Here is a 22,185-nt window from a genome sequence, read left to right as displayed (position 1 = left end):
AGACTTCTGTATCTTTTTCCCGACGGAAGAAGGTGGAAGAGAGAATGTCCAGGATGCGTGGAGTCCTTAATTATGCTGGCTGCTTTACCGAGGCAGCGGGAAGTGTAGACAGAGTCAATGGATGGGGGGCTGGTTTACATGATAGATTGGGCTCCATTCACAACCTTTTATAGTTCCTTGCGGTCTTGGACAGAGCAGGAGCCATACCAAGCTGTGATACAACCAGAAAGAATGCTTTCTATGGTGCATCTCTAAAAATTGGTGGGAGTAGTGATTGGCATGCCAAATTTCCTTAGTCTTCTGAGAAAGTAGAGGCGTTGGTGGGCTTTCTTAACTAGTGTTGGCATGGGGGGACCAGGACAGGTTGTTGGTGATCTGGACACCTAAAAACTTGAGGCTCTCGACCCTTTCTACTTTGTCCCCGTTGATGTAGACAGGGGCATGTTCTTTTTGTGTATATTTTGAATAAAAATATTTATTTCACATGCGAATGGTGATAATGCTTCCACTGCAAACTTCTTAAATGAATAAATGATGTGCTTTTATGAGGTTTTAGAGATAAAAGGCTTTTGCTTGAGGGCAGGTCAGTTGGAGGTGTGCCTCAAGATTTTTATACCATAAAGGTGTGCCATGACCGGTAAAAGGTTGGGTCCCACTGGTCTGTACCGGTAAAGTGGAACACACTCACCAAACAGGCTGGGTGTCATGACAATGCAGTTGGGGCCTACATATCCAATGAGTAGGTATTTATACTATATAGTTGTGGAAAATGTGCATACAAGATATGTGGGGTTTATGAACCACATGGGAATACCCATAGGTAAGGTGGATTATACCACATGGTTTGGATGCACATACCAGATTGTTTGGCAGTGCGGAATTCAGGTATTGCTAAAAAAACAAGACACATGCGGCAGGAGTTTTCGGCAGTGCTCGCCCCAAAACAGGAAAATCCCGCCCGAGGGTCAATGGACCTTTGCATGGTTCGCCACCCAGCCCCCCCCCCCCACCCCCCCCCCCCCCCCCGCCCCTGCTTTACCCTGTCTGCGGCATGCAGTTGAATCCCTAATGTGAACAGAAAGCTTCATAGTCACAGACGTAGCTCCCAACAGAAGGTGGTCAAAGTAGAAGGGCAGGTAAGGCATTTGTCTACTGGTAATATTGTTACTGGAGCGCGGGGAGGACTTAAATAGCACGCGAAGAGGTTGAATCATAAAATATGTGACCATTCAGCCCATCCTGCCTGTGCTATGCCTCTTTTGTCCAAATGTTTTCACTAAAATGGCATTAAAAAAATAGGTGAGTGAATTGTGTTTTGGTGAAGTTACTTTGCCCAACCAATAACTATCACCCAACATCCGCATCGCTTAATAACACACAACACAATTAGACCTCAAATAGAATCCAGGTATCAACCATCCCCACAACAAAGGATGCCATGTAAATAAAGATGGCATGCAAAACACTAGCCCTAAACCTAACCCTAAAGAAGAAATGTAACAAACAGCAGCGAGCTATGGCCAACAAATCATTTGTGCTGTGGCTGTAAAACATACCTCAGGTTTGTTTTATTTTTCTCACCCCCCCCACACCATTTGATGTACTATTTTCCATAAAGCTCTGTCACTGAAGACATTAGCTTGAAAAAGAAGGATATTCAAAGTGATGAGTGAAGTGGGTTTAGACTAAGTGGCGTCACAGAATCCCTACAGTGCAGAAGGAGGTCATTTGGCCCATCGAGACTCGTGGAGAAAAACACCAGGGAAGATTTGATGGTGGAATGAACTTCCCCGGTGTTGTAATGTGCCATGATGTTTGCGTCTATAATCAATGGTGGGAGATAACAAGGCTAACCATCCGAGTTCAGTGAGCTCTTACCAGTAGAATCGATTTGGAGTAATTCTCTCATGGACCAGCTGCCATCTCCTTCCAAAGTCATTGGAGCTGTACAACTGTAAAACAAGAAGGGACAAACACGAAAGACGTCAGTCCAATTTCAGAGACACGCCTATGGCCAAACTGTCCACATTACCTTTGCCTTTTTAGAACCTAGTTGTGAGAAAATACAAGTGGTTCATTAATGAATGAGATGTTACAAGCAATGTGTTTAATTAATTGAGCAATATGGCTGGCTTTTCTCCATTTCCATCATCTTTACATTGCTGAAGGATGCAGATGATGATGAGATATGGTTTGATGCACAAAGTAGGGGTGGCATGGTGGCACAATGGCTAACCCTGCTGCCTCACAGCGCCAGGGACATGGGTTCAATACCCAGCATGGGTCACTGTCTGTGCAGAGTCTGCATGTTTTCCCCGTGTCTGCGTGGGTTTCCTCCGGGTGCTCCGGTTTCCTCCCATGGTCCGAAAGACGTGCTGATTAGATGCATTGGCCATGCTAAATTCTCTGTCAGTGTACCCGAACAGGCGCCGGAGTGTGGTGACTATGGGATTTCCACAGTAGCTTCATCACAGTGTGAATGTCAGTCTACTTTTGACACTCATAAATAAACTTAAGTCACAGGTTCGACAAGATTGGCTTACTGCTGAAGTAAGGTCATGATTTCCACTGAGATTGCTAAGAGCAGGAGAGGGTGTTCGGGACTAGTCCACACAGAAAGCCACAAAGTGAATTTCTGGTTTGTCTATTGATAACCTGTAGCCAGAGTATTAGCGCAATGGCTTCTCTTCCTGCACCCGCACCATTATCTCTGGTGTTCCACCAATGATCTATCCGTGGCCTTCTCCTGTTTCTCATTGAATTGCTGCCCCATGCCAACAGTTTTGGTTTTCACATGCACACTGACAACACCCAGCTCCACCTCCCCTGACTCTTCCACTACTGAGAAATTGTTAAGCTGCTTATTCATCGTAGTGGATGAACAGACAATTCCTCCAATTAAATATTGGGACGACTAAAGTCACCTTTTTTTTCCACAGAGAAGATGGTGAGTGTCTGGAACAAGCTGCCTATGTGAATAAATTGCCTCTCTGGACCCTTTTGTATCTCTCCCCTCTCACCTTAAACCTATGCCCTCTAGTTTTAGACTTCCCTACCTTTGGGAAAAGATATTGACTATCCAGCTGATCTGTGCCCCTCATTATTTTATAGACCTCGAAAAGATCACCCCTCAGCCTTCTATGCTCCAGAGAAAAAAGTCCCAGTCTATCCAGTCTCTCCTTATAACTTAAACCATCAAGTCCCGGTAGCATCCTAGTAAATCTTTTCTGATTTGATTTGATTTATTATTGTCACATGTATTAACATACAGTGAAAAGCATTGTTTCTTGTGTGCTATACAGATAAAGCATACCGTACATAGAGAAGGAAACTAGAGAGTGCAGAATGTGGTATTACAGTCATAGCTAGGGTGGAGAGAACTCTGCACTCTTTCCAGTTTAATAATATCCTTTCTATAATAAGGTGACCAGAACTGTACACAGTCTTCCAAGTGTGGCCTTACCAATGTCTTGTACAACTTCAACAAGACGTCCCAACTCCTGTATTCAATCTTCTGACCAATGAAACCAAGCATGCTGAATGTCTTCTTCACCACTCTGTCCACCTGTGACTCCACTTTCAAGGAGCTATGAACCTGTACCCCTAGATCTCTTTGTTCTGTAACTCTTCCCATCAACTGAGTAAGTCCTGCCCTGGTTCAATCTACCAAAATGCATCACCTCACATTTGCCGAAATTAAACTCCGTCTGCCATTCATCAGCCCACTGGCCCAATTGATCAAAATCCCATTGCAATCCAAGATAATTTTCTTCACTGTCCACTATGCCACCAATCTTGGTGTCATCTGCAAACTTACTAACCATGCCTCCTACATTCTCATCCAAATCATTAAATATAAATGACAAATAACAGTGGACCCAGCACCAATCCCCGAGGCACACTGCTGGTCACAGGCCTCCAGTTTGAAAAACAACCCTCTGCAACCACCTTCTGGCTTCTGTCATCAAGCCAATTTTGTATCCATTTGGCTACCTCACCCTGGATCACGTGAGATTTAACCTCATGCAACAACCTACCATGTGGTACCTTGTCAAAGGCCTTGCTAAAGTCCATGTAGACAACATCAACTGCACTGCCCTCATCTACCTTCTTGGTTACCCATTCAAAAAACTCAATCAAATTTGTGAGACATGATTTTCCACTACAATGGACGCTCGTGTTCTACTCAATCATAAAGAGCCTAATAATCCCAGTTTCTATATTTGCAGTTTGCACAGTGTGCCCTGCCCCCCCGCCCCCCAACCAATCCTCCTTATGGGTGAGACAGATTGGCATAAGCACAGACCATGGATCATGCCATTGGTATGCTGTGTGGAACAGCCCCACAACATTGAATATGTCTCCATCCTGAAACTTAAAAGAAGTGTAATTCTCATATTGCAGGACTCTACCCTTTACTTAAATACGACTAAGCAAGCTTACATCCGGCATTTGCAATCATTTTGAGCAACAAAGCCTCCACATCATCAATCAAAACTACCAGGTTCATCAGTACAATTTGCATAAATTTTACAGAAGAGCTCACAGTTATGGATTACACAGTCACAGGTAGTAGTAAACAGGACAGATTGGAGATTTAGAATCTTATCTTCAAAGGCTTTAATATTATACATTCCAGCAGCTAAATTTCGACCTTGATGGTGAGGACAAATTCCTTGGCTGAAAAAATTCCCCAAAAATAAAAAAAATCTGACAGCTTGCCCAGGAATCCTGCTGCGCGATTAACACACAACCAGTTGCTCCCCATGCAGGGAACGTGCAAAAGTGAACTGCCTGCTCATGTAAAGGATTTCTGCTCACAACCAGCATTACGTGTCTGTGTGAGTTTCCACCGGGTGCTCCGGTTTCCTCCCACAATCCAAAGATGTGCGGGTTAGGTGGATTGCCCATGCTAAATTGCCCCTTAGTGTCAGGGGGACTAGCTAGGGTAACTGTATGGGGTTATGGAGATAGGGCCTGGGTGGGATTGTGGTCATTGTAGACTCGATGGGCCGAATGGCTTCCTTCTGCACTGTAGGATTCTATGGGTGAGTGACTACCCTTGAGCAGGAAAAACAACATCAAGAGACACCATCGCCGCTCGATGCGAGCCTTTGCTACTTAACACTGCGTTCGTCTCCAGATGCAAGATGGCCGCCGATACCTTTCGGAGCATATGCAGAAACCAATGACATAATTTGCAGGTGACACAGTGCCAGCACAAATGGGACTGTGTTGTCAGCTTCCTCACGGTCCTTCCACCAGCGACTAAAAACATAAAGCTATGGCACTCCACAATAGGCATTTTTGCAGGCTTGTTTTTAACCAGTTTGTGTCAGCTTTTCAGTCACCTGGTGTAATTTTCCAAAGATTAGTGTGGCACCTGAGTGGCCAGTCGCTTTCTAAGATTTATATTGCTTGATATTAGCAAAACGCAAATGAAAGTAAAAACTGCGCGCAACTCTGAAAGCTCAATGAAAAAGGTCAAATACCACCCTGCTGCACACTGCCCCCCATAAAGATGGTGGCAGTGAATGTGCCTTGCTGCACACTGCCCCCCATAAAGATGGTGGCAGTGAATGTGCCTGCTACACACTGCCCCCCCATAAAGATGGCGGCAGTGAATGTGCCCTGCTACACACTGCCCCCCCATAAAGATGGCGGCAGCAAACGTAACCTGCTGCACACTGCCCCCCATAAAGACGGCAGCAGCGAATGTGCCCTGCTACACACTGCCCCCCCCATAAAGATGACAGCAGCGAATGTGCCCTGCTACACACTGCCCCCCCATAAAAATGACAGCAGCGAATGTGCTCTGCTGCACACTGCCCTCCATAAAGCTGGTGGCAGCGAACGTACCCTGCTGCACACTGCCCTCCATAAAGATGGTGGCAGTGAACGTGCCCTGTTACACACTGCCCCCCATAAAGATGGTGGCAGTGATTGTGCCCTGCTGAACACCGTCCCCCATAAAGATGGCAACAGCAAATGTGCCCTGCTGCACACCATCCCCCATAAAGATGGCAGCAGCGAATGTGCCCTGCTGCACACTGTCCCCCATAAAGATGGCGGCAGCGAATACACCCGGCTACACACTGCCCTCCATAAAGATGGTGGCAGCGAACGTGCCCTGCTGCACACTGCCCCCCATAAAGATGGCGGCCACAAGCCTGATCTGACCAGAGACAAGCATATGCATACGAATCAGGAGCAGGAGTCGGCCATGGCTGATCTGGCTGCAACTTCAACTTCATGTTCTCGCCTACCACCGATAACCTTTCACCCTCTTGTATATCAAGAATCTATCCAGCACTGCCTTAAAAATATTCAAGGACTCTGCTTCCCCGTCTTTTGCGGATGAGAGTTCCAGAGACTCACAATCCTCAAAATAAATTCTCCCCATCTCTTTCCTAAAGGAGCAATCCCTTATTTTTAAATAGTGAACCCTGGTACTCGATTCTCTGATAAGAGAAAACATCCACGCCACATCTTCCCTGTCAAGATCCCTCAGGATCTTGTTTCAAGCATTCCTTTTCTTACTCTTTTAAACTCTAGTGTGGATACAAGCCTAACCTGTCCAATCTTTTCCCAGAAGACAACCCACCAAATCCTGGTATTAGTTTAGTAAATATTCTCTGAGCTGCTTCTAATGCATTTATATCCTTCCTTAAATAATACTGTACACAATACTCCAAATGTGGTCTCACCAATGCCCTGTGTAACTGAACCATAACCTCCCTACTTTTGTATTTGATTCCCCTTGCAATAAATAACAACATTCCATTAGCTTTTTGAATTATTTGGTGTATCTGCAATCTGTTTGCATGAGTACAGCTAGATCCTTCATCAAGGCACAAGTCAGGACTATGATGGAATAGTCTCCCTTGCCTGGATGAGTGCAGCTCCAACAACACTCAAGAAGCTCAACACCACCCTGGAGGATCACACGGCCCATTTAATTGGCACCCCATCGATAAACACTCACTCCCTCCACCACTGATGCACAGTGGCAGTCGTATGTACCATCTATAAAATGCACTGCAGGAACTCACCAACTCACTAAGACAGCGGCTGCCAAACCCATAATCACCACCATCTAGAAGGACAAGAGCAGTAAATATCTGGGAAAATCACCACCTGCAAACAGTCTTTGAGCCACATATTATTTTCTTTAATTTTACATCCCCTATCCAATTTGATTTTTTGAGGGTCTGCTTTTCAATTCATTGCCTAGCTCTTCAAACTCTCTCTGCAGAACCTTGTTCCAAATCCCAGCTATGTCGCTGGTGCCTACATGGACTATGACAACTGGATACTTCCTTTCCCACTGCAAGTTCTTCCCCAGCCCTGAGCAGATATCCTGAACCTTGGCATTGGGTAGGCTGCACAGCTATTCGGACTCTCACTCTTTGCTGAAGAGAGCAGTGTTTATCCCCTCATCATAATATCCCCTCCTACCAACTCTCCCCACTTGAATGGTTTCCTGTACCATGATGCTATGGTCAGTTTGCTCACCACCCTGCAGATCTTGCTCTCATCCTGACAAGCTGAGACAATTGAAAAGACTCCTGCCCTCAGAGTCCTCTTGCCAGCACAGCAATGGCATTAATTGCTAGACTATTAATCCAGAAACTCAGTTAATGTCCTGGGGACCCAGGTTTGAATCCCACCATGGCAAATGGTGGCATTTGAATTTAATAAAAGTTATCTGGAATTAAGAATCTATTGATGACCATGAAACCATTGTCGATTACCAGAAAACCCCATCTGGTTCACTAATATTCTCCAGGGAAGGAAATCTGCCGTTCTTACCTGGTCTGGCCTACATGTGACTCCAGAGCCACAGCAATCTGGTTGACTCTCAACTGCCCTCGGGCAACAAGTGATGGGCAATAAATGCTGGCCAGCCAGCGCCACCCATGTCGTATGACTGAATAAAAAAAACCATTCTCCTGTCCCTGACATTGTGTACCATCAACAAGATGCACTGCAGGAACTCACCAAGATTCCTTAGGCAGCACCTTCAAACACATGATCACCACCATCTAGAAGGACAAGAGCAGCAGATACCAGGAACACCACCACCTGGAAGTTCCCGTCCAAGCCACTCATCATCCTGACTTGTAAATACATCGCCGTTCCTTCACTGATGCTGGGTTCAAATCCTGGAACTTCCTTCCTAATAACACTGTGGGTGTACTTACACCTCAGGGACTGCAGTGGTCCAAGAAAGCAGCTCATCACCACCTTCTCAAGGGCAATTAGAGGTGGACAATAAATGCTAGCCTAATCCATAAATTGGTTTTAAAAACCATACTGCGGACAGGCATCCAAGAGCTCCGATATGCTGCAACTTTGACATGTCATCAACCACGCCATTCTTAATATGTTTTAATTAAATACTTAATTATCTTATTCACTTATTTATTTTCCTTTTTTACATATTTTATTACCATCAGTTTGGATGTTATTTTAAACTTTAGGACTGGAATAGATCATAAACACCTCCCAGATAATCAAACAGCTCCTTTCCCTGCATTAATGCAAGAACCAATTTCCATAGGGTGAAAAAGGTAGAAAAAGCAAAGAGAAAGAAGCCTCCTTTCCCTCTGCACCAAAGACGCCCACTCACCAAACTCCCCCCGTATGCATCTCAGTTCCAAAACTGCACTTGCTTGCCTTAGCAATCTTTCTGGCCAATCAAATAAACTAAAGCAAATTACTGAGGGGAGAAATGAAAATGGGAGGCTCCCAAAAGGAAGGGACCGCCCAAAACAAAGGACAAAGTGGAAAGGAAACTTAAAACATCAAATCAATATGTGATTAAAAGGTTCAATAATGCACCCCATTCCCTGCGGTGCCCAGTGGACGCGGAAGGCGTTAACGGTATCCTCGGACATCGCATGCTCCCTCTCCAGGGGCACCCGGCCGCAAATATAGCTGCAGTAGAGGGGCAGACAGTCGGGTCGGATGACCCCCTCGGTCGCCCGCTGCTTGGACTTGTAGATGGCAAGCTTTGCCAGGCCCAGGAGCAGGTTCACGAGGAGGTCCTCCTCCTTCCCTCTCCTCCTCCGCACCGGGTGTCCAACTTGCTTGTCTTATCTGCAATGAAGAACCTGGAATGTATGGTAAACCGATCTGGAACTGGAACTGGCCTCTGTAAACATTCCGGCAATAGTACTGGAGATTTGTCTGCGTGGGTTTCCTCCGAGTGCTCACTGCTGCTTCCCAGCGCCAGGGACCCGGGTTCGATTCCCGGTTTGGGTCACTGTCTGTGTGGAGTTTGCACGTTCTTCCCAAGTCTGCATGGGTTTCCTCCGGGTGCTCTGGTTTCCTCCCACAGTCTGAAAGACGTGCTGGTTAGGTGCATTGACCCGAACAGGCGCCAGACTGTGGCGACTAGGGGAATTTCACAGTAACTTCATTGCAGTGTTAATGTAAGCCTTACTTACGATTATTAAATAAACTTTTAAAACCACATTCAACCAGTTAGCTAATTAACTACTTAGCTCTCTAAGCAGAGTGTGTTTACCCTGCTTGGAAGAAAAAGATCTAATCTACTAACACAGTACTTCCCTGTCACTACCAATCAAGCGTAAGATCAACACTTTAAACTCCCTATGCACCAAACGCTCAGGTATCCACTCTGTTCCAAAGCTACACTCACTTGTCTTCGTTGCACTTCGGAACCCCTATTGCATGGTAAATTGAATTGGAGCGAGCAAAACCAGATTCAATAAGTAACTACTCAGCTCTGTCAGCCACTCCCTCTTTTTACAAGCTGTGAGGTCTCTGAGCTTCCAAGCCCTAGACCTCTGCAGTCCCAGCCTCTCTCCCTCCATGATGTGGAGTTGCCGACATTGGACTGGGGTGGGCACAGTAAGCAGTCTCACAACACCAGGTTAAAGTCCAACAGGTTTAGTTGGTAGCACGAACTTTCAGAGCGTTGCCTCTTCATCAGGTGAGAGTCCTGTAGAAGGAGCGAGACTCCGAAAGCTCATGCTACCAAATAAACCTGTTGGACTTTAACCTGGTGTTGTGAGATGTCTCTCCCTCTGTGGTGAACCACTGTGACACTGTCTGTCCATGGGATATGCCTGGGCATGCCCCTGCTGCCTTAATCCGGGGCTCCGCCCTCCTTGGGGTATAAAGGTGGCTGCTCTCCGCCCCTTTGCCTCAGTTCGAGTTAGCCATCGGTTTGGGAATGCTTCTGTTCTTCTTAATAAAAGCCTGTTGTTCCGCAACCTCGAGTCTTTGCGTGTATCAATGGTGCATCACCCTCCATGCAGTAACTTGCAGCAGCTTTAGCCTCAGTCACAGCTCCAGTTCCCCAGTCTTTTCAGTCAGTCAACCAAATAAACTAAATTAAATAAATTGAGGGACATAATAAAAGGGACAGCCCCTTAAAGGGAAACTGCCCGCAGCGAAACCAAATCACAAATGTATCTCTCCACCTCTCAGGAACAGTTAAGAGATCGAGTTATAATTGGAGGCCGTGGAAGGGTTAATGAGGTAGATTATCCAAGTTGCGATGACTCTTTCAAAAAAAATTAAGTCTCGTTGACCTGTTCTCTCCCAGATCAATAGGGCGGTCATTCAAGAGTTAAAAAGCAAAAAGAACTGGGCTGGTTTAGCATGCATTTAGTGCAATTTCACTTCAATTATCGTGAATATGGTCAATGTTCCTGAAAAAAATACAATTGCTTTTGAAACAGGTAAGTTTTTCAGCGATCTCTCCGATTTGCAAAAGTTTTGGAGCCAGATTAAAATACCTTTAAAAGCTAGTTCTTTCCTGGGTGACATTTATATATATATATATATAGAGGTGAAGATTTTATTGACTTTTATAACTGTGTTCAACAAGGGCATGAGTTGATTAGTTGATCACTGCACATTACATGCATTGTGCTAACAACACGCCTTTGACAATTAGCTTGACTTTCCTGCAGCCTCCCACACAGTTTTCCCTCTAAATTGAATGGAGTGTGAAAACACCATGATTTGTTACCACCTCAGATAGTGAGCTGAAATCTATGAGAATGTTGCCTGGAGCCACGGCGTGTGTACGGAGGCTGTTGATGTGGTTATGCTTGCTCTGGGCGAGATAGAGCCTAAGTGTTGATTAGCTGTGCTGTTTACTTCATGCTGCTTCTATTTAAGTGCCACCTCTGTTATCTGTGAGCAATGATTATTGAGGTCACTGGACCACAAATCGTGAGAAGCCGAACACTGCAGCTGCCCATTGTACTGAGGCAGTGTATCATTCAGAACCCTTAAACACCAGCACTTATTGCACTTTCCAATTTAAGGTTGCCAGCCCTCCATATTTATCCATCAGTCCTCAGGAGTTGAGGATTAATCTCTAACACACTGCCGCAAAAAATAACGATCAAAGCATTAACACAAAACTGTGCTTAGAATCATGGAATCCCTACAGTGCAGAAAGAGGCCATTCAGCCCATCGTGTCTGCACCGACAACATTCCCACCCAGGCCCTCTCCTCGTAACCCCACGTATTTACCCTAGCTAGTCCCCTTAACACTAAGAGGCAATTTAGCATCCACCTAATCTGCACATCTTTGGACTGTGGAAGGAAACCGGAGCACCCGGAGGAAACCCACGCAGACACGGGGAGAATGTGCAAACTCCCACACAGACAGTGACCCGAGGCCAGAATTGACCCTAGGTCCCTGGCATTGTAAGGCAGCAGTGCTAACCACTGTGGTACCGTGCGCAGTAAGGTATTGAAGAGAGGGAACAGGCTGTTGTCCAACAATCAAGGCTGGTCCAGTTGGGTAACAAAAGGTGGAATTTAACACTAGTGTTGGTATCACTGCGCTCCCAGTTGTTCCGGGTAACGAACAGGGGCAAACCTGCCCCCACTTGGCCAGTTTCCCCGCAGCCATTTATTGGCTGTTGGGCAGTTAACTGTCTTAAGGCGGGACGTCTACCCCCATTGAGGTGGAGGTTCAAGAGCTGTCGGAAAATCAAACGGCCATTGGCTCTGTGCACAGCAGTGCCACGGGGAGAGTTGGCCACTGCCGGGACTGCAACAGTTCGTTAGCTTTGTTGGTGCCTGGAACAAAGGTCTCGCCGGGGTTAGGGTGGCAGGTAGGCAAAGAGGGTGGGGAGGATGGGATGGGCAGGAGAGAAAGAAAAGGACCAACATCTTTGGAGTGTGAGTATTTGTTCCCCAATTGGCACAGGGGGGGCGAACCTAAAGGAGGCAACCCCCACCCATTTGACTGGCCACCAACCTGCCCAATGAAACATGGTAGTTTGTACACATGGTGGTTTAAAGACAGTCTTTAGGATAATGGCCCAAGGTTGCCACTTAGCACTGACAGGCTGACAGCTGTACCTCGCCACCAATGTCACGGGATTAACCCCTGCCAGCTTCGCCCAGCCATCGCTGGGTGCTGGCCTTATCCTGCTGTGGGTGGGATTGTGGTTGGTGTGGATGCAATGGGCCGAATGGCCTCCTTCTGCACTGTAGGTATTCTATGACAGCTGAAGGAGGTCATTGGGGTTCTCCATTGGCTGTCAGGCGGGTAGGCATCCCCTGCTGATGGTAAAATTGCAGCAAGGGTTGAGTGGGCAACAGTGCCCATGGCATGGTACCCCATAATGCACTCCACCTGCTTCTGGGGACTGGATGGGTTGGGGGAAGGGGGTCTGTTTGCAATAGGATCAATGTGATCGGTGGTGCACTGAGAGGGTGGATTAATGGTGGGATATGTGGGAATTGCAAGAGATCATGGCATGAAACCTCCAGGAACATCCTCAACTAGAGTTGGCAACCCTGTAAGAGATACAGGACTTGGGGAGGGCAGTCTTACAATACCTCCAACATCAGTAACACCCACCAGCAATCCTCCACCACCCCCCTCCTCACAAACCCTACCACCACCCCTAACCCTCAGGAAGGCGAGGGAGTTTGTATAGGGACCAATTAAAATTTGATGGAAGCCCTTCAGCTTTCCTTCGATGCCAGCTGTATAGCATTCACACCTCAAAATTCAATAAAATCTGAACAGGTATAAATATCTGGAAAAAAACCAAGGAAACTATAAATGTTTGCATCTCGCTCCAAATTGTTTGCAAATTGAAGAGATTGCTGAAAAGCTTACCAGTTCCAAAAGTGGCATTTATTTTTTGCATAAAGAGTGCAGGAGAGATTTACTGGGATGTTACTGGGGCTTGATGGTTTGAGTTATAAGGAGAGGCTGGATAGACTGGGACTTTTTTCTCTGGAACATAGAAGGCTGAGGGATGATCTTTTCCCAAAGGTAGGGGAGTTTAAAACTAGAGGGCATAGGTTTAAGGTGAGAGGGGAGAGATACAAAAGGGTCCAGAGGGGCAATTTTTTCACACAGAGGGTGGTGAGTGTCTGGAACAAGCTGCCAGAGGTAGTAATAGAGGCGGGTACAATTTTGTATTTTAAAAAGCATTTAGATAGCTACATAGGTACGATGGGTATAGAGGGATATGGGCCAAATGCGGACAATTGGGACTAGCTTAAGGGTTTTTAAAAAAAGGGTGACATGGGCAAGTTGGACCGAAGGGCCTGTTTCCATGCTGTAAACCTCTATGACTCTATAAATATTGACTATTTTTGGTAATAATCTCAGTCGTTATGGAACCCCACCAAAGGTGGGCCAGTCCAGTTGTTTTGGGTATTTCATTCCAAAATGGCCACCCTGTTGCTCCGGAGAGAGTTTGGCTCCTGTGATTCCTGCAACAGCTCCCCCACCCCCAGGAGGGCCACAGAGTCGGTGCAGGGACCAATTAAGATTTGATAGGAGCCCCTCTCTGGTTTTCCCTGGATGCTCGTTGTGGCTCTGTGTACAGCACTTGTGCCTCTGAATCAGAAGATCGTGGGTTCAAGTCTGACTTCAGAAGCCTGAGCAAAAGAAAAGCTGACCCTCGCAGTGCCGTGCTGATAAAATGCTGCAGGGATAGAGGTTTCACCTTTCAGATCAGAAATAACATCGAAGCACCAACTATCACCTCAGATGGATACAACAGATCCCATGGTTGTATTTTAAAGAAGAGTAACACAGGTTCTCCTGGCCAATACTCATCCCTCAACCATCAAATTCATAGAATCCCTGCAGCGCAGAAGAGGCCATTCGGCCCATCGAGTCTTCACCGATTCTCTGACAGGGTACCTTACCCCTGCCCTATCCCTGTAACCCCACACACTTACCATGACTAATTCATCTAACCTAGACATTTGGGACACTTAGGGCCAATTTAGCATGGCCAATGCACCTAACCTGCACATCTTTGGAGTGTGGGAGGACACCGGAGCACCCGGAGGAAACCCACGCAGACCACGGGGAGGATGTGCAAACTCCACAGAGGCAGTCACCCGAAGCTGGAATTGAACCCGGGCAGCAGTGCTAACCACTGTGCCACTCTCACTAAACCAACCTTCACTAAAGCAGATTGCCTGGTCATTATCACACTGCAGCTCGTGGGAGCTTGCTGTGCACAAATTGGCTGCCACCTATCCTACATTACAGCAGTGAATACACTTCAAAAATACTTCATTGGCTGTAAAAGTGCTCTGGGGCTTCCCGAGAACGTGAAAGGCGCTATATAAATACAAGTCCTTTTGTTCCTTCTTTAATCTTGTTTCCCCATTCCCTCTCCTTTTTCTCCGAGTGATTTTGTGGTCTCTTACTAGTCTTCCTACCCCATTACATGTCACATTGCCCCCAGAGAGTTATTAGAGAAAGGCTGTGTTCGAGCAATGGGCTGGCACCATAATTGGGAATTCATCAGCCATTTTCTTTCTCACCATGAGAATAATTGGCAAATCAGCATTTTTTACGAATGCCGGAATTCTACCGCCCCGCCCGCCATGGGATCGGTGTGGGTGAGGGGGCGGATAATGGGAATGTCCATTGACCTGGAACGGGATATTTCGATCTCCGGTCGAGTGAGGCCGTACAATTGACATCATGGTATTGACATCGTAAAATTGCCATTCTTCCTTTGGGAAAAAGATACAAAAGCCTGAGGTTAGGTACCAACTGACTCAAGAACAGCTTCTCACCTGCTGCTGTCAGACTTTTGAATGGACCTACCTCGCATTAAGTTGATCTTTCTCTACACCCTAGCTATGACTGTAACGCTACATTCTGCAGCCTCTTCTTTCCTTCTCTATGAACGGTAGGGGAGCTGCCCCTTTTACTTTGTCCTGATTTAATTTGAGTTTGTTTACTTGGTTTGACCTAAAAAGAGGTCTCTGTGAACGGTATGTTTTGTCTGTATAGTGCGCAAGAAACAATACTTTTCACTGCATACTAATACATGTGACAATAATAAATCAAATCAAATCAAAAATCCCGCCTTAAGTGTTTTTAGATGGCGTTTGCCTGAAGGGGAATAATTTCTCCCGGCAGCCCGTTGCTGGATTAGTCACTCATTAGTAGACAGTGGTGCCTTGAGTGTGGGAAGAGCAGTTAGTTGGCCAGTGCCTAGTAAATCAGGAGATGTCCAGCGCCTTGACATTGACAAATGCCTTTGATCTCTGCAAGTCTTTGAAAGGAAGGCATTTTAAGAATCAATGCGGACACCTGACATCAGTCAGCGAAGGTGTCGGGAAGGCGAGGAACATCAATCACCGACAGCATCCGTCTGGAAGTGTTCAGCATCTGCCTTGGACAGGGAGAGTCAGGGTTGTGACGTTGAGTAAAGGACCAACTGAAGCAAGCTAATGTGCTCTGTTTTCATGCAACGCATCGATATTCTCTTTATTTGTTCATGGGGTGTGGGTTTCGCTAGCAAGGCCGGCATTTATTGCCCATCCCTCATTGTCCTTGAGAAAGTGATGGTAAGCAGTCTGCTTGAATCGCTGCAGTTCACCCACAGTGTGGTTAGGGAGTGCCCGGATTTTAATCCAGTTTTAGTGAACGAACAGTCATATATTTTTGACTAAGGATGCCGTCTTCCCAGGCTGCCTATGAGCTTCCAGGCTGCACTGGAGTGCCAGCTTTGATTTTTGTGCTCAAGGTCTGGATTTCCACTACAACAAGAGCGTCTCCGTCATTGGAAAAATCCCAGAAATGGCCGAAGAATTCAAAGTAGTGCCCCCCAAATCCGACATTTCCCACCCTCACGGGGACAGGAATGGGGTTCCGTCGAGGCTGCTGGCCATTTAAACCACCAGCTGCCTCCAGTGAATTGGGATCTTGGAAGAAGCATGAACATGATGCCAACCTGACAGTGCCAACCTGTGCCAAGGGGCAGAGACAGGGGACATTGCCTGACCATGGCCCTCTCCCCCGGGTGTTATACTGAGCTTTACGCATCCCCCAGGGTAACCCCCAGGGCAGGTTCACATCTAGGTGGCACAGTGGCACAGTGGCAAGCGCTGCTGCCTCACAGCGCCAGGATCCCAGGTTCGATTCCCAGCTTGGGTCACTGCAGAGTCTGCAAGTTCTCCCCGTGTCTGCGTGGGTTTCCTCCAGGTGCTCAGGTTTCCTCCCACAGTCTGAAAGATGTGCTGGTTAAGTGCATTGGCCATGTTAAATTCTCCCTGGGCATGTGTGATGGAGTAAAAGGAAAGCAAGGCTTGTTCCATGGAAAGATCATTGACCTGAAATTATAACTTGGGCTGGATTTAATTCAATCTGAAACTGGAGGAAGTATGGTGACCGGCTCCAATTAATCACTAAACTTTATTGGTGTCACAAGTAGGCCTACATTAACACTGCAATGAAGTTACTGTGAAAATCCCCCAGTCGCCACACTCCGGCGCCTGTTTAGCATGGCCAATGCACCTAACCGGCACGTCTTTCGGACTGTGAGAGGAAACCGCAGCACCCGGAGGAAACCCACGCAGACACGGGGAGAACGTACAATCTTTGCACAAACAGTGACCCAAGTCGAGAATTAGACCCGCTGTGAGGCAGCAGTGCCAACCACTGTGCCACTGAGTGCTGAAGTAAAACCTCCCCAGATTTAGGGAGAAGGACCTCATGTTAGGTACCCGGGAGCATGATGTCAATGAAACTCATTAATGAGCCAGTTGATACCTGTTTTCCCTGGGTCCACTCTAAATTAGTGGTAGATCAGTGATTAATAGGAGCTGCACATTTTTGCCACGCCTCCTCTCCCAGCAGACCCGACTGGGTTTGCCAACAAACTCCCAGAGGCGGTCTCTCGATGGTTGATCGAGGGAACCAGCATCAAGAAGGAGGGTGCCTTGCCTCGTTCCTGCCTGCCGCCCCTTTCCCACGGCCTTCCCCCACCTTGTTCCCCCTCCTCCCCCGTGACCCCATGATCCCCATCCTGCCCTCACTCACCTGTGGCCTGGGGGTCCTTCAATAATCCTTGGTCTCTGGCGTGTGCATTACCGGCAGCTGCCACTGGTGGCATTGATGGACAATGGAGTGTTGTCAGCCTCTGATTGGCTGGCTGCTCTCAATAGGCAGGGCTTCTGCCTCTGGGGCCCTGGATCCAGGGGGTAAGGCCCGGTGGTGGCCTCTGGAGTGCCTGAATGCATGCAAAAGCATCAAGCCTTCCCTTCACGGACCAACGGACCCACCTATTCTCCGACCACTGGGCAAGACACCTATCTGGCCAACTACATCCAGTAAGAAGCCCCACAACACCAGGTTAAAGTCCAACAGGTTTATTTGGTAGCACAAGCTTTCGGAGTGTCGCTCCTTCTTCAGGTGAGTGAAGAGTTGTGTCACTCTTCACTCACCTGATGAAGGAGCGACACTCCGACAGCTTGTGCTATCAAATAAACCTGTTGGACTTCAACCTGATGTTGTGAGACTTCTTACTGTGCCCACCCCAGTCCAACGCCAGCATCTCCACATCACAACTAAATCCAGACATCTGACTTCCTCCTCTATCGATGCTGCCTGAGAGTTTCCTACATTTTCCGTTTTTCCGTCCAATATCCAGTGAAGTGATCATAACATTCTTCTTGTGGTATCAATTCAAAAGAGTAATATTAATAATGCATCAAAGGCTTTATTTCTAGCCTGTAGTAGCAAAAACACTAAGATGCTTTAAAGGTATAACTGTCAGAAGACTGCAAAATACATCTGTTTAAAACATTAATGTTATATAAATATACTTTCCATGGAGAATAGGCAGCAGCCTCACAGCTACAATTTTATGAAGCAGTTTTTTCTCTACCAACTTAAATATGGGAGAGAATTCTATTATTGTTATTAAATTTGACACTGTCTGCATTGACAAAAAGAAGCCATTATTTTCTATGATTATACTCCTGCATTAATATATAATAAAAACACTGGCACACAACTCTCGAAAAGATAGCCTTCTTTATTTCCCCTAGGCTGACCAATTTTCAACATGTTTTGGTTCGTGCCAACTCCCCCGATGCCCAAATAAGCATTGCCATTGCTGATTCCCCAACCACCAACATCCTGGGGGTTATCAGTGATCTAACTGCACCAGATTTCTAAATACTATGGCAACGAGAAGGTCAGAGATGGGGAGTTCGGCAGTGAGCAACTCCCCAAAGACTGTCTGCAAGGCATAAGGCAGCAGCAGTGTGACAGAATATCCTCTGCTTGCCTGGATGAGTTCAGCGCCAACAACACTCAGGTAGCTCGACACCTTCCGAGACGGAGCAGTAAGCTTAATTGGCAGCACATCCACTATGTTAAGTATTCACTCTCACCACCACCGATGCATAGTAGCAGCAGTGTGTACTTTTGACAGAATGTACTGCAGCCAAGGCTCCTTCAACAGCACCTTCAAAACCTGGGATCTCTACCACCTAGAAGGAGATGGGTAGCAAATATATGGAAATACCACCATCTGCAAGTTCTCCTCCAAGTTTCACACTATCCTGACTTTAAAAGATACTTCCTTTCCTTCACTGTCGCTGCATCAAAATCTTGGAACTCCCTTCCTTGCAGGTCTGTGGGTGTACCTACACTATATAGAATCATAGAATCCCTACACTGAAGAGGAGGCCGGGCAGCCCATCGGGCTTGCACCGACTCTCCGAAAGAGCATCTTACCCAGCCCCACCCCGTTCCCATCCCCGCAACCCCACACATTTACCATGGCTGATTCCCCTTAACCTACACATCTTTGGACACGAAAAGGCAATTGAGCTTGGCCAATCCACCCAACCTACACATCTTTGGACTGTGGGAGGAAACCGGAGCACCCGTAGGAAACCCACGCAGACATGGGGAGAATGTACAAACTCCATACAGACAGTGACCCCAGGCTGGAATTGAACTCGGGCCCTGTGACATAGCAGTGCTAACCAGTGTGTCCTTGCGGCATTTCTGTTATTCACAGGCAACTTTGGGGTGGCACGGTGGTTGGCACTGCTGCCTCACAGCGCCAGGGATCCAGGTTCAATTCCAGCATCGGGTGACTGCCTGTGTGGAGTTTGCACGTTCTCCCCGTGTCTGTATGGGCTTCCTCCGGGTGCTCCAGTTTCCTCCCACACTCGAAAGATGTGCGGGTTAGTTTGATTGGCCATGCTAAATTGCCCTTAAGTGTCAGTGGGATTTGCAGGGTAAATATGTGGGGTTGTGGAGATAGGTAGGGCCTGGGTGGGATTGTTGTTGGTGGAGGCTCGATGGGCCGAATTTCCTCCGTCTGCACTGTAGGGATTCTATGATTGTGTGAACTTGTGTATCAAGGCCATTTGTCAACATTTGTCACACTTTCATTTCCACTGGGCAATAAAGTAGTATTTTAAAAAGGGAAAGAATTTTGCTGATTGCCCCAGAAATCCAATCTGATCATTTCTTGCTTCTTATCATCGTGTCAGATTATTGATTAAGGGTAAGCTGGTGATAGACATTTTGTACATTCCTACGCCCAAACACCCTAACCAAATTCTCCACTCTTTTATCTTGTGTAGCATGTTGTTGCCCCGGCAATATCAACAGTGGATCACAGTGGTGTCCCGCCAGCAGGTTCAAGGGCAATTAGAGATGGGCAATAAATGTTGGCCTGGGAGCTCAAAGCTTTTCCTCTTCCAAAGCTTTCCACGTCCATTCTGTTATTATGAGCCAATGGGCAGGACCTTCTGGCTCCGTGCGCCCCAAGACCAGAAATTTCTGACCGAGCTCAGAGGACCTTTAAATGGCCTCGCCCTCTATGATTCCCAAAGTGGGCGAGATGGGAAATTTTCAGCGAAAGCCTTTATTACATCTGATCAATGGAACCAAGCTGCTAACCCACTTCCAGTCATTGCCATTGGGCCTTTAAGCATTGAATCTCCTGTGGTATCTGCTCTACTTAGAACATAGAACATAGAACAGTACAGCACAGAACAGGCCCTTCGGCCCACGATGTTGTGCCGAGCTTTATCTGAAACCAAGATCAAGCTATCCCACTCCCTATCATCCTGGTGTGCTCCATCTGCCTATCCAATAACCGCTTAAATGTTCCTAAAGTGTCTGACTCCACTATCACTGCAGGCAGTCCATTCCACACCCCAACCACTCTCTGAATAAAGAACCTACCTCGGACATACTTCCTATATCTCCCACCACGAACCCTATAGTTATGCCCCCTTGTAATAGCTCCATCCACCCGAGGAAATAGTCTTTGAATGTTCACTCTATCTATCCCCTTCATCATTTTATAAACCTCTATCAAGTCTCCCCTCGGCCTCCTCCGCTCCAGAGAGAACACCCCTAGCTCCCTCAACCTTTCCTCATAAGACCTACCCTCCAAACCAGGCAGCATCCTGGTAAATCTCCTTTGCACTCTTTCCAGCAGTTCCACACCCTTCTTATAGTGAGGTGACCAGAACTGCACACAATATTCCAAATGTGGTCTCACCAAGGTCCTGTACAGTTGCAGCATAACCCCACGGCTCTTAAACTCCAACCCCCTGTTAATAAAAGCTAACACACTATAGGCCTTCTTCACAGCTCTATCCACTTGAGTGGCAACCTTCAGAGATCTGTGGACTACTTCTTTGCTTGTTTCAAAAAAATCTTGGCGATTACCTCCATGAGATCTCTTCTGCTTTCATCCCTTCCTCCTTTTTTTGTCCATTTTACACCCATGACTTTTGAAGTCTCCCAATGATTATTTGTTACGGGCAGCACGGTGGCACAGTGGTTAGCACTGCTGCCTCACAGCGTCAGGGACCCGGGTTCAATTCTGGCCTCGGGTCACTGTCTGTGTGGAGTCTGCAAGCTCTCACTGTGTCTGCGTGGGTTTCCTCCGGGTGCTCCAGTTTTCTCCCACACTCCATAGATGTGCAGGTTCGGGTGATTGACCATGCTAAATTGCCCTTAATGTCAGGTGGGGCCACGGGGATAGAATCTGGGCGGGATCATTGTCAGTGCAGGCTCAATGGGCTGAAAGGCCTCCTTTCGTACTGTAGGGATTCTTTGATTCTATTCTATGATTAAGCTTTCTTATTGAGAAACCAAGGTCATTATTGAAAATGCAAGGCCCAGCACAAGGTGGAAGAAAATAACAGGCAAAGCAAACCAGAAGCAATGACTCACAACGCTAACTCAGGGTCCAATAGACTGTAGATTACTTCCCACAACAATTCATTTACCATTAACTTACCGTTAAGCATGTTCTTTGCAACAGCTTCTTCAGTTAAGTTCTCCTTTGTGCTCTATGCTGTAATCACAAATTATAATTAAGGACCTCAGGCACCCCAGACATTCTCTCTTCCACCTTCTTCCGTCGGGAAAAAGATACAAAACTCTGAGGTCCCACACCAACCAACTCAAGAATAGCTTCTTCCCTGCTGCCATCAGACTTTTGAATGGACCTACCTCGCATTAAATTGATCTTTCTCTACACCCTAGCTATGAATTTCACATTACATTCTGTACTCTCTCCTTTCATTCTCTATGAACGGTATGTTTTGTCTGTATAGCACGCAAGAAACAATACTTTCCACTGTACACTAATACATGTGACAATAATAAATCAAATCAAAGCTCGAGATGGAAGATGCTGAAGTTAATGGAACCAGACTCTTTGTCACAAAATTTGAAAGGTATCTACCTACTTACATTTTCAGGCTCCAGTTTGCCAGGACTTTCTCAATGAGACAGAGCTGACCCGTCAAACTACATTTTATGAGTTTTTGCTTCACCACATGGCTGTTCTACTCCGTAAGGCAAATTAGTCATGAGGTGTTTGAGGAATGGAAGCTAAATTAGGGACTCGATTGTCAAT

General features: G+C 46.7%; 1 protein-coding gene across 1 annotated transcript in view; it reads right to left on the bottom strand.

Annotated features, from left to right (window-relative positions):
- LOC144500847 (VPS10 domain-containing receptor SorCS1-like) overlaps positions 1-22,185 on the bottom strand; it is an 868,860-nt gene that overhangs the window by 282,589 nt on the left and 564,086 nt on the right. The window contains exon 5 of the mRNA XM_078224322.1: positions 1,879-1,952. Within this exon, the coding sequence (XP_078080448.1) occupies positions 1,879-1,952 (74 nt within the window). The remainder of the gene's footprint in view (positions 1-1,878; positions 1,953-22,185) is intronic.

This window comes from Mustelus asterias, chromosome 11 (genome assembly GCF_964213995.1).
Source record: "Mustelus asterias chromosome 11, sMusAst1.hap1.1, whole genome shotgun sequence".
NCBI classification, from domain to species: domain Eukaryota; kingdom Metazoa; phylum Chordata; class Chondrichthyes; order Carcharhiniformes; family Triakidae; genus Mustelus; species Mustelus asterias.
The sequence above is the reverse complement of the archived record's forward strand: the minus strand, read 5'-3'. Positions and strand labels throughout refer to the sequence as shown.